At 32.8% G+C, this 12689-nt stretch overlaps 2 protein-coding genes and 1 long non-coding RNA gene across 3 annotated transcripts; all 3 read right to left on the reverse strand.

The window, feature by feature from the left end:
* Nucleotides 1–1135: 1135 nt before the first annotated feature.
* On the reverse strand, nucleotides 1136–4095 carry LOC129880060 (uncharacterized). The gene is made up of 4 exons (XM_055953897.1): nucleotides 3123–4095; nucleotides 2130–2252; nucleotides 1833–1973; nucleotides 1136–1473 (listed from the first exon to the last, which is right to left on the reverse strand). The coding sequence occupies exons 1-4, from the start codon at nucleotides 3885–3887 to the stop codon at nucleotides 1333–1335; spliced, it is 1170 nt and encodes a 389-aa protein (XP_055809872.1). The 5' UTR covers nucleotides 3888–4095; the 3' UTR covers nucleotides 1136–1332.
* Nucleotides 4096–5785: 1690 nt separating this feature from the next.
* Nucleotides 5786–7889, reverse strand: LOC129880062 (uncharacterized). Its single transcript, XR_008765330.1, has 3 exons — nucleotides 7775–7889; nucleotides 7589–7680; nucleotides 5786–6971 (listed from the first exon to the last, which is right to left on the reverse strand). It is a non-coding gene; the product is annotated as an uncharacterized LOC129880062 (long non-coding RNA).
* Nucleotides 7890–9345: 1456 nt separating this feature from the next.
* LOC129880059 (uncharacterized) lies at nucleotides 9346–10939 on the reverse strand. The gene has a single exon (XM_055953895.1). The coding sequence runs from the start codon at nucleotides 10888–10890 to the stop codon at nucleotides 9547–9549; it is 1344 nt and encodes a 447-aa protein (XP_055809870.1). The 5' UTR covers nucleotides 10891–10939; the 3' UTR covers nucleotides 9346–9546.
* Between the last annotated feature and the right edge of the window lie 1750 nt (nucleotides 10940–12689).

Here is a 12689-nt window from a genome sequence, read left to right on the forward strand (position 1 = left end):
TCAGCTCTAGTATTATTCTAAAGAGTAATTTGGTAAGAACTATAACATTCAAAAATAGAAATAAAACCTAGGAAGTAGGACCTAAAAAGGGGATGCTTACGAAAGTCAATTTGAGAACTTGGGCCCAGGAACTAAATGAGCAATGTAGTACAAAAATCGTCATTTCATTCATTTAATTTAGAGAAATTAATAACATCCTAATATTTTATAATTTCCAAAAGACTAGTGATCAACCCTCAAATCTTTAATTAATCGCGTTGCCAAAAAATTAATTAGGTAATTCATGAGGAAAAGACTACCAAAAGAGTAATAGAACATGTTCTTATTATTCTTATTTTTAAGTGAATATATTCATTTGTATTACTTTGTATGCAAGAAATATATTCTCCAATCTCCACCCATGGTATGACAGTGATTTTTCAGTACTAGGAATAGAACATAATTTTAGAAATTCATGAATTTAAAATTCAGTCACCAAAATAGTTGTTACTGCAACAAAAACTTAACAATGAAGGATTCTCAAGTACCAAAAGAATCTTAAACACTTTTTCAAAGAGAATGCTATACACATTTAATGTGCAAAAAAAGTTACACTTTACCAAGCGTAAGAAATATTTACATTTTATAAGGTGTAAAAGATAATTACACTTTATAAAAAAAAATTAAAAATTTATTTTGCACTAAAATTTAGACCTGTTGTTAATTTTTTTTTATAAAACGTAAGAAAAATCTACATTAAAATCTATTTTAATTACACTTTGAAAATGTGATTTATTTGTGTCAATTTTATCTCTACGTGACTCAAATAGGTTCCGGACTCATATATATATATATATTCAAGCGTACTACAATACACAATTAAATTACTTAACAAAACATAATCTGCCATAAGGTACATCACATGTTCATTTTTCACTAAATATTTTGGGTTCAAATCTAAATACGGAACATACTCAGGCTAGTAAGATTAATCAAATACCAAATAATTATATCAAAATAAAGCTTATTTGGAACGGAGATTAGAGAAATATAATTTAGAATTGGTCTCAAAAGCAGATGTTTGAATTCTAATGTTTCTGCGTGGAGCTTTCATCATCTTGATAATAAATAGGTCCTTTGCTTCGCCAGCAACGTGTAAAGATTTATAATTGCAGATACTCCATTTTTATCCAACTGCAACAAGTACTTGTTACTGTTTTCAAATTATAAGTTGACCAACTCTCACAATTGGTAAACTTGGCCTTAAATCAACTTAAACAGGCTGTGCATTGCAGCATATATAGAAAGCCATCTCAACCCTGAATAAACTACATTTATCTCCTATGTCAACAGTCATAAAGTTGGTAAGTATCTGTCCTTCATGCGAGAAAGAAACTTAAATTTCTCCTCAGCTTCAACTTGCTGTAGTATATCAGATCTTGAAACTTTATCCGGGTGAAATTTCATCAAGGCTTTTTTGTAAGCAACGCGCACCTGAAACAAGAAATTATTCTAAGTATTGTCTCTCGTGTTATCCCTCTAACTCCGACTAATACTACACAAATAGAAATAGAAGAAAGAGATGGTCATACGGAGAAGATTGTAAGACAAACCCAAACACACTCCCAAAATCCCAGGTAAAAACACAAGAAATGAGAAGAAATGGCTGCATATCCTGAAGACTAGCTAATCCTAAGTTAGCGGCATGTTCAAGTATGAGCATGAATCTGGAGGGCCAAGACTAACAACAGCCAACACAATATAAAACGAGACATTATTGTGAGAAAGATAAAACAGGTACATACATCAGAATGCGAAGATGGAAGATATTTAGAGACTGAATGTAAACAAACCTCGTGACTAGTTCCCTCACCAATACTGATTCCCAATCCGTGCAACACGGAAGCCATATCATGGCAGGTCTTTTCAAGCTTACTGAGTTCCTTTCCAACTTCAGCTCGTATCCGCACCTTCAAATTCATATTCTCTAGGTCCTAAAAAGATTCTCAGATGGTTTATACACTAGGTAAAATCCAAATATGCTATAATCACAAAATAACACAGAGGCTGCATAAGTGGCATGAAATAGAGATGTAAAGAGGCTGCAAAAAACCGCAAAATAGACAGCAGAAGAGGCCAAGTTGTCAAACCTTCTTTTGAGTTTCTCTCATTTCCTCCACGCGCAGCTTTTGTCTCTTCTCCATTTCTGATAAGCGCATACTTTCAGCCTTCTTTCTTTCCAGCAACTGCTTCAACTTCTTGGCTTCTTCTTCCTGAATAGGTAAAAAGCACATCTGATTAACAGTACATCTTCCTACATACACAAATCTCACTTTTTTATCAGAAATTCTGGAACTTTAATCTTAATCTTCAAAGTTTATGGTTTAGAACGCTATCAAAACAGGAATCTAGCCCATTACAAACAAAAATCCACGACCTAACGCTCACCTGAAAGAAATTAAATCAAAATAAAGAGGAAAGAACTAAGTGAAATTAAACAACACAGGGAATCTTGCCTCCTCCTAGGAAAATGTAGTATGTAATAGTAGCATATTATAAAATCCACGATTGTTAGTTTATAGAACAAGCAGTAAAGTTCGAAATAACATTGCAACTAAAAAATCTTGAAAGAATCAATGGCATGAAAAAGTCTAGTAATATTTCTATTTCATCAAAAAGATGATACACGCCGTGTACAGAGATATACATAAAAATTATAAAATGATACTGTGATCTCTACTAGAAATCATCAAGAGATTGGTGTGCAATTATATACATAAAGAGTTACAAAATGATAATCTCTACCAGAAATCATCAACAGATTGGTGTGCTAACGAGCTAAAAATATACATTCATTGTTTATAATCGAGAAATACTCGGGGAGTTCATCTATACATATATTTATGATCCTACTTCGAGTTTCTAACTATTATAAAACATCCTGTTAATCTCTTAGAGTCTTATTCTCTACAACCTGGCTGTAATAATTTTGTTCACACCCCTAGAGCATATATATAGCCTACAAAGAAGCACATTTAAGCATCACAAATAGATACCATTTGATCAATTATGGGAGTATACCTCTGTTCCACCAATACATGATAAATTTTCATAAGACATTCAGCAGTCAAAAAAACAATCACCTTGCGCTGTAATCTATCATGGCGGTAGCAACAATATTTGAAGAGAGCTAGAAACAACACGATAATTATCAGATCAGGTAAAGCTCCGCGAAAACAGTGATTGATCCTTTCAAACAAATTCACAAGTTGCCCACATAAATTCTTCTCTAGCCAACTTAAATTGTCAATCGCTTGCCCACCAAAATTCTTAAGACTCAGTAGCAAGTGCCCACCAAAATTCTTAAGACTCAGTAGCAAGTGCCCATCAAAATTCTTCAGTTTCACTAGCGCTTGCCCACCGAAAAAATTCTGCAATGACGGTAGCAGCTGCCCATCGAAACTTACCAGCTTCAGCAGCAACTCCCCACCAAAAATTACCAGTTTTAGCAGCAGCTCCCCACCAAAAATTACTAGTTTCAGCAGCAGTTCCCCACCTAAAATTACCAGCTTCAGCATCAGTCGCCCACTAAAATTTATCAGCTTCGGCAACAGTTGCCCACCAAAACTTAACAGCTTCAGCACCACCTGCCCACCAAAAGTTACCAATTTTGGTAGTAGAATCCCGCCAAAATTTACCAACATCCGGAACCCTTGCACACCAAAATTTACCAATTTCGGTAGCAGCTGTCCACCAAAATCTACCAACATCCAGAGACCCTGCACACCAAAATTTACCAACATCTGGAGTCCCTGCCCACCAAAATTTACCAGCTTCAGTAGCCCTTGACCACCAAAATTCTCCATGATCAGTAACACTTCCTTCAATTTCTCCATCACAAAGCTCATCACTTACTCCATCACCATTTCGAATCCACTTATTTTACGTGTTTTAATGCCAAAATTATTTTTTAATCAGTTTTGTAGTGTCCGGTAAAATAAAATAAAAAAGTGGCTTATAAATATTTAATTTTAAATCAAAATAATAAAAATAAATTATAAATATTAACTTAATAACTTTTTAAATTATAAGTTATAAGCCAAATATCAATTGAAATTTGAACAGGGCTCCGATCAGAATCAATCTTCCATATTAGTTGAATATATTCTCTCTCGATTACTTGGCCTGATCAGCTATCAGTAGTCTAGTAGTACAGTACCTCCGTTTTATATTAGTTGGCCTGCACCAGAAAATTTAAAGAGATACTGTAGACCATTGAAATTTTGTAGGATTTTACGAGAGGGTATTATTTCAGTTAGGGTGTGTTTGAAAAGCCACTTGTAATTACAGTATAATTACAATTTTACTATTTGATTGTACAGGTATAATTATAATGTTATATTAAATTTTAAAATTAAAAGTTAATTATCTAAATTTAAAATTTATATTAAACTAATAAGGATCTTTGTAAATGATATTTCATATATATATGTTGTCTTTTGAAAATATATTAATTAAAAAAAATACATTCTTTCTAATATTATAAAAAATAATTGATTTATATTTTTAAAAATTAGTATATTTTAATTAATTAATCACAGAAACTAAAAATACAAGATTTCTTTGAACATTATGAAATGCATGTTTGACAAAAAATATTAATCTTATAAATATAATGTCATAGATGACTTGCAATGTGAAATATCATGTCAATACTATAAAATAAATGAAACTGAAAATATAACATAAGTTTTAATTTCAAAATAAAATTTTAAACGCAATACTACTCTTATGTCAAATTTCAACATAACGTATATAAATATGATTTTTTTTTTTAAAAAAAAGAAAAACATAAATCTGAAACTTTGTTCAACAATTACTTCTACTTTAATTTAAAAATTCGAATACTAGCAAAATTATGCTAATGAAAATAATAAACATAAAGCTAATAAAAAAGTAATACGAAAAATTGCATGGAATCACACGAAGTAAAGGTTGAGAAAAAGAAGGAAATGAAATTTAAATTAAAAATATATTTTTAGAAAATATTAGAATAATAAAAATAATAAGAATGAAAAAACTATTAATAAAAAATAAATTAAAATGAAAAAAATAAAAATAGAAATAAAATGAAGAAATTAAAAAGAAATCAGCTTGTAATTACATCATGTAATTACACCAATTCATAGCCTTTCCATGATAATTGTAGAGTTAATTATCCCCTGCCAATTACACTCAGTTACCTGTTGACCAAGTAATTACATGGTCAACTAAATATGTCAGACAGTGTAATTACATCTAATTACACCAAATTCAATTACCAGGGTGGTTTTCCAAATAGGCCCTTAGTGTTTTTTTAGAGGTTACTTTACCTTAAACCCTAATTCATTCTTATATAAAGGATATTATATTCCCTTAAAAAGTCATCTCGAAAATTTCATAAATTCATTAAATATTCATAAAAAGATCAAAACACGTCAATGTCTTCTTGATAATTATATACTTTAAGAAAACCTACAAATCCTTTCATAGAGATCAAGTTCATCTTCTACGCATTTCTTCTATAATTCCCTCTACAGCAGCAACGACAAGTAAAGGACAACAAAATAACAATCAACCCAATTGAAATGATAATGGTGTCACGACACAACCCCGTAGGCCGCGACTAGTGTCCGAGTTGGGCACCCAAACGTATCCTTATTCCAAATTAGCCTTTTAACCGAATAAACATAGGTAGTGATTAGAAGAGATTGCTAAATATATCACAAAAATAGATATAGCACACGAGGGCCGATAGGCCGTCACGAATCACACAAAACCCAAAATATATATACAAAACCCACAACATAACTCTGTCTACAGACCTCTACAGATGATAGCCTAGTCATATGACGGGACAGGGCCCCGTCGTACCCCTGACCAACATATACAAATATACAGAGAAAAAGTCAGTACCAAAAGATAAGCTTCGGACAAGGGAGCACTGTCAACGACACGACAGATGTTCTAAGCAGGCGGGTCAGCAAAACGAACATCTGTACCTGCGGGCATGTAACGCAACCTCCGAAGAAAGGAGGTCAGTACGGAAAATGTACCGAGTATGTAAAGCATGGACTGTAATAAGTAAAGCCATTACCAGAATAGAATGTACAATACTGAGCAAAATATCCAGAGATATCAAATGCTTATCAAAACCACAGATAATGTATGTAGAAAAACATATGTCATATCCGGCCCCATTGTGGGAATCGATGAACAAATGTGGTCGCCCTTCCGTCATTGGCGCCACAGCACAGCATAACACCAGAGTAGGGAATATCTTCGTAACAGATCATATCATATATCAGATGGCCATATCAAATCGTATCATATCATATCATAAGCATATGTGTACATGGCACAACATAACTTCATGGCATAACATACACCACCCCATGTACATGTCATATCGTTCCCCTCACGTCGGGACACGGCGAACAATGCAGAGAAGTACGCACGATAACATATTCTGGCTCGGGCTCAGTGAAGGAAGCATTGAGGCATCCACGAGTGGAGTAGTGAGAAACTAATGCAAATTAAATCATATTTGAGACTCGATGGATTAATCAGAATGAGCTATCATTTAAAAATCGAGACAAGAGTCATGTCAAGTACCTTTCAAAAGTTACCCTGGATTATATCAAAATAAATCTTCTGGAATCATATACACATATCGAAGCATAATAAAATACCTTTCGGAAATCAAGAAATTGGCCATCCTAATGGCTTTAGGAATGGGAACTTCTTTAAAATTATATAAAAGTCATATTTTTGTTTCATAAATACCATGCCCAAAAGAAAGATTAGCTTTACATATTTATGCCAAAACATACCAAGAGAAAGAATAAGCTTTACATACTTATGACAAAGACATGCCAAAAGAAAGAAAGGTTAGCCTTTACATACCTCTTACGGATTACTCTTAACTATGCTCGCCTCGTCGTCTCTTGAACCTATTTAACATGAAATTAATACTAAGGTTAATAAACTTTCACTTTCCAATTCCAATTCTACAACCAAGTCTCCATAGAGGCCATTTTCTTATTCATTTCCCTCGACTAGTTCATTACTAGCTCCGAATCTACCGAAAATCGGGCAGCATCTCCCCTATAACTTCAACATCTCCGAGTTTTCAACTCGGCCACCATGTAAACAACCATACCAACAAAAACAGACAGCAGCATGTATACAAGTAAATCACTTCAACTTTACACAATACAAGCTCTAAACAACTCATTCAAAAGTACGATACCAAAATAGAGTTTTTTAACCTTTATTTCGTAAAATATTTAATAATACCAAACGGAGGGTCGTGTGGCTGCAACCAGCAGCACCCACATCCATTTTGGAGTACTTTACAGCCCTGCAACAAGCAATTAAAACACCACCAAACTGCAGCACCACCACAACAACACACTATGTGACTTCGATTTAACTACTACGACTTTCATTTAGTTTGTTTCTAACGTCAAACATCCTTATACATTTTTTCCACTTCGAGCATATTTTAAGACATGTAATATACTTCATAACATCATCATAAAGTCCATTTCTAAAGAGAAAACTTTACCTTTCCCGAAATTCATCAAAACTCGTCAAAACTTGCCTCGGAATTTCCTTTAGTGCAGCTGAAACTTAGGGACTGTTTGGTAACCTTTTGGGCTGATTCAAACCATAAAATTTTATTACTAACATCTTCATAACATCATGGTATATCTCATATAATTAATTCTCGGAACGGAATCGAAAAACTTACCTTTTTCTCCTCCCAAAAATCGTAGCTCTTTCTTCTTTCTAGCTTAAGTTTCTCTTCTCTTCTCTTCTTTCTTTCTCTTGTCATTTCGTTTTCTTTCTCTTGAACTCTCTAGATGAGTGTGGAAATTAATGAGTCATAAGACTCATATATAAATATACTACTTTAGGGGTGACACATGTCATCCCCCAAGTGGTGACACGTGTCAAGCCCTAAGTGGCGACACATGTCAAGACCTAAGTGGCGACACGTGTCAAGAACTCATTGGTCCAACACACCCCTTTCGTCCAATCACGGGCTGCTATGTGGCATGTGGGGCCCACATGAATCTTCTTGAAGACTTTATGAAATTTCCATTTTACCCCTAGCCTTCCACAATATTACCATGGGCCACTTTGCGAATTTTCTCTTTTGCCCTTTGCCTTTCCCAATATTTCCACACTATTAATGATCATAAATAATATTCATAACCAACTTGTATATTAAATAAATTTTGGAAGATGGTCATTCCCTTAACTTTATCATGGCTACCTTAAAACATCCAACCGTATAAAATACGGGATATAACATCCTCTATGAGAAATTCCAATTTAGTCATAAGAATTTTGTATCCAACAAGATCAAACATAGCCTTGTCCTTGACTTGTTATCGTTATCTCCAAAATTTCCTAATGTGTAAAATATGGTTTATAACAAATGGCTACTGGGGATTCCATCCACATATTCTACTGATTTCATCTTCTCCATTATTGCAACTTTCTTTATGCTTCTTAACTTCGATTTGTCTCTTCCGAATTCCATCTCTTTGTTATAACAACAATGGCATATTCAATATGATTGATTCCATAAGTAAAATCTTAAAAAAGCGCAGAGTAAACACAAATTTTATTTTTACTTTTGTTATAAAAATAAAGAAGATATTTTCAATAAATCTTGGATTCAATTTTAATTCTTCTTGTTTCCTCCTTTGAACATTAAGACTATGAACAGAGTTCATAAACAATTTCAAAAGGTTTGAATTAATTCTCATCACCAGTATTCTACGTAACTTTCATCCAACAACATTAATTATTGGATCGGTACAGTCAATAAAGCGGCAACTTGTGTAACAAGATGTGAACATCTTATTATTTTAAATTTTTTTTCATTTTATCTTTATTTATTATTTAACAATTATATTATATTTTTTATTTTATATTTTTATAATAGTCATATCTCGTATTCAATTATTTTTATAGGTTTATTATTCAAATAATAAGTGTGTGACATTATATAACCATAAATAATAATATAGTCTATCCAAATATTATTTATTAAAATTATACAACATAATAAACTACTATACAATTTATTATGAAATACAAAAGAAAGTGTTAGATTGCGGATGCGGTGCCCTGCTTCATTTAATTTTATTTTAAAACGTAGAAAAAAGAAACTGAAAGACATACTCTCTCTATCCCAATTTATGAATTTTTATAATAATTTTCATGTAAATTTAAAATAATAACTGAATTCACAATAAACTACTATAAATTTTTATAAATTTCTTAATAAAATCAACCGTGAACTATATATATCTGCAATAAATCAGAAAATAATACCCAACGCGTACAGCAATACATACTCAAATTACTTAACAAGACATATACTGATATAAGGATATGACCTATCGTGCGATACCTCCATTTTTTACTAAATATTTCGAGTTGGAACTTAAAAATAAGAAACCAGAGCATAATCGGGACTAGTAAATATCGAATACGGATATACAGAAATTAGTCTTTTTTGGGGTGGAGTTTGCGGAAATAGGATTTAGGGTCTTTTTCAAAATTACGCCTTGATATTCTTACGTTATTCCTTCCCGGAGCTTTCATCGTCTTCCCATTTCCTCCTCCGCCGCCGCAACAACGGCGGAGCAACAAAATCAGCAGAAATCCAATTGGAATGGTATAATATAGTGGAGCTTTTTGGATCCAATTTTTTGCCATGGATATCAGTGGAGGAGCTTTTTCGAGTAACCAATCATACGAAGTTCGTAGGAACGGCGTCGTTTTCACGACAATCTCCTTCGTATTTTCCAGTAACCAGTCAAATGAGATCCTCACAAAGTTTGTTACAAATGGAGTTGATGTCTTGACGATCTCCTTTGCGTTTTCCTCAACATTCATCTCTGTTACAAATGGAGTTGATGTCTTGACGATCTCCTTTGCGTTTTCCACATTATACATCTCCTTCAATTTCTCCATTGCAGCTTTTGGTAAGCTCTCTACGTTTTCCACATTATTCATCTCCTTGAATTTCTCCATTGCAGCTTTTCCTAAGCTCTCTACGTTTTCCACAATATTCATCTCTTTCAATTTCTCCATTGCAGCTTTTGCTAAGCTCTCTACATTTTCCACAATATTCATCTCCTTCAATTTCTCCATTGCAGCTTTTGGTAAGCTCTCTACGTTTTCCACATTATTCATCTCATTCAACTTCTCCATTGCAGCTTTTGCTAAGCTCTCTACGTTTTCCACAATATTCATCTCTTTCAACTTCTCCATTGAAGCTTTTGCTAAGCTCTCTACGTTTTCCACAATATTCATCTCCTTCAATTTCTCCATTGCAGCTTTTGGTAAGCTCTGTACGTTTTCCACATTATTCATCTCCTTGAATTTCTCCATTGCAGCTTTTGCTAAGCTCTCTACGTTTTCCACAATATTCATCTCTTTCAACTTCTCCATTGAAACTTTTGCTAAGCTCTCTACGTTTTCCACAATATTCATCTCCTTCAATTTCTCCATTGCAGCTTTTGGTAAGCTCTGTACGTTTTCCACATTATTCATCTCCTTGAATTTCTCCATTGCAGCTTTTGCTAAGCTCTCTACGTTTTCCACAATATTCATCTCTTTCAACTTCTCCATTGAAGCTTTTGCTAAGCTCTCTACGTTTTCCACAATATTCATCTCCTTCAATTTCTCCATTGCAGCTTTTGGTAAGCTCTGTACGTTTTCCACATTATTCATCTCCTTGAATTTCTCCATTGCAGCTTTTCCTAAGCTCTCTACGTTTTCCACAATACTCATCTCTTTCAATTTCTCCATTGCAGCTTTTGCTAAGCTCTCTACGTTTTCCATTGATAATTTTTGCTCCAATTTTCGTCTCTCTGCAGTTCTCACTCTCTGTTTGGCCGGTTTTTATAGAAATGGGAGATCCCACTAACACGTTTTGTATAGTATCATTTAAATTTTAGGTAAAACTATTCTTTAACTATTTGAAATAGAGTATATATATATATATATATATATATTTTTCGTTATACAATTGCTCACTTCTATCCCTATGTTTTACGTAATAAAATGTGACATCCATGTGTATTAATTTACACCACATAAGATCTTTTCGTAAGCACCATAGCCCATTCCACCCCACCCCATCAATTAAAAGACCCAAACCTACTCATTAAAAAATCCAAATCCATCCTTGACTCCCGTAATTATAGTTTCCTTGACTCCCGTAGTTGTGCTGGCACAATTAATTTGCAGCAATTTTTATACAAACTATTAATTAACTATATAATTTGCTAAACTATAATTTTTATTTAGTAGACATAGCTAACAAATGGTGATGGGTTTAATTTTTTAAAATGGCAATTAAGCAAATGTGGTGCCTGATCAAGCTTTTCTAGGAAGAAAATGGGTGATGTCGGACCTAGAGTGAGATGTAGAGATCCATAATCATACGTTCAATATGATCAATAGATGATTGGAAAGTATTTCAAATAGTTGAATGATAGTTTTGACCCTTTTCTGTAAATTTTAAGTACCGATGAAAAGGCACATTTTGTGTAACAACTAATTTCGTATGATCACGCTGTTATCTTAACATGTTTTTCATTATTTTGTCTTTAATTATTTTATTTTATTACTTATTCTACCTTTTCATACTAGTTTTATCCCGTAGCATACTAATCTTATAAATTTATCATTCAAATTATGGATTTTGGGACATTATGTAACGACGAAAAAGGGTTAACAGGTAAAGCCCTCCTAAACTTGGCATACTTTATTATAATTAAAACTTCTCGTAATTTAGATATACATTTAATAAAATGTGTCAAATTTAAAAAGATTTAAATTATTAATTTCGATAAAAAATAATATGATTTATTTAAATATTATATTTATTAAAATAATATAATATTATGAAAAGTAACAACCATCCAAATAAGGCCTGTGGATTGTTGAAGACGAGAGATTCCACTAATGGTCCCTCCTTTGTCTCTCCTTTTTCAAAGTTAAGTGTACTATAAATCTGAATGCATATGGAACAATTTTCAAACTTTTTCTTTTTACAATTTTCTATTCTTTCATAAGAAGACTTCTATGGTCAATATGAAAGCTCTTTTAGAAACACAATTATTTAGCTAAAGCTGGTGGATGGAGGAATGCAATTCATTGAATCCCACTTTTTTCCAATGGATTAGATGGCAGAAGCTCAAGAGCCAAATATAACTAGCTCTCCGTTTAAAGAGATAATGATCAACTTTGATAACAGCCTCCGCAAAGAAAAAAAGAATTAATTTTGTTGAATCCTCGATCTTTGAGAAGTAAACAAATTTGTTTTCTGACACAAATCAATCTCTCCTTAAAAAAAAAGAATAATTCAAAAGCTAAAGTATTAGTCCGTGTTTTCAAAATATCACACAAAGAACTAAACATATAAATGTTGTTTTGTTTAAAGATAAATTAATCCATGAGTGAAGAAAGATTAAATGAACAGAAATTGACCCATTTTAATTTTAGGATCGATGTGTGAGAAAGATTGACTTGTGTTGAATCACGAATTTTTTGCACTTCAATTTTTGTACCCTCATTCTTCTTAGATGAAAAACAAGTTCTCAATTTCTTTGAAAGAATGAGGAAAAACTAAAAAC

This window comes from Solanum dulcamara, chromosome 2 (genome assembly GCF_947179165.1).
Source record: "Solanum dulcamara chromosome 2, daSolDulc1.2, whole genome shotgun sequence".
Lineage (NCBI taxonomy): Eukaryota > Viridiplantae > Streptophyta > Magnoliopsida > Solanales > Solanaceae > Solanum > Solanum dulcamara.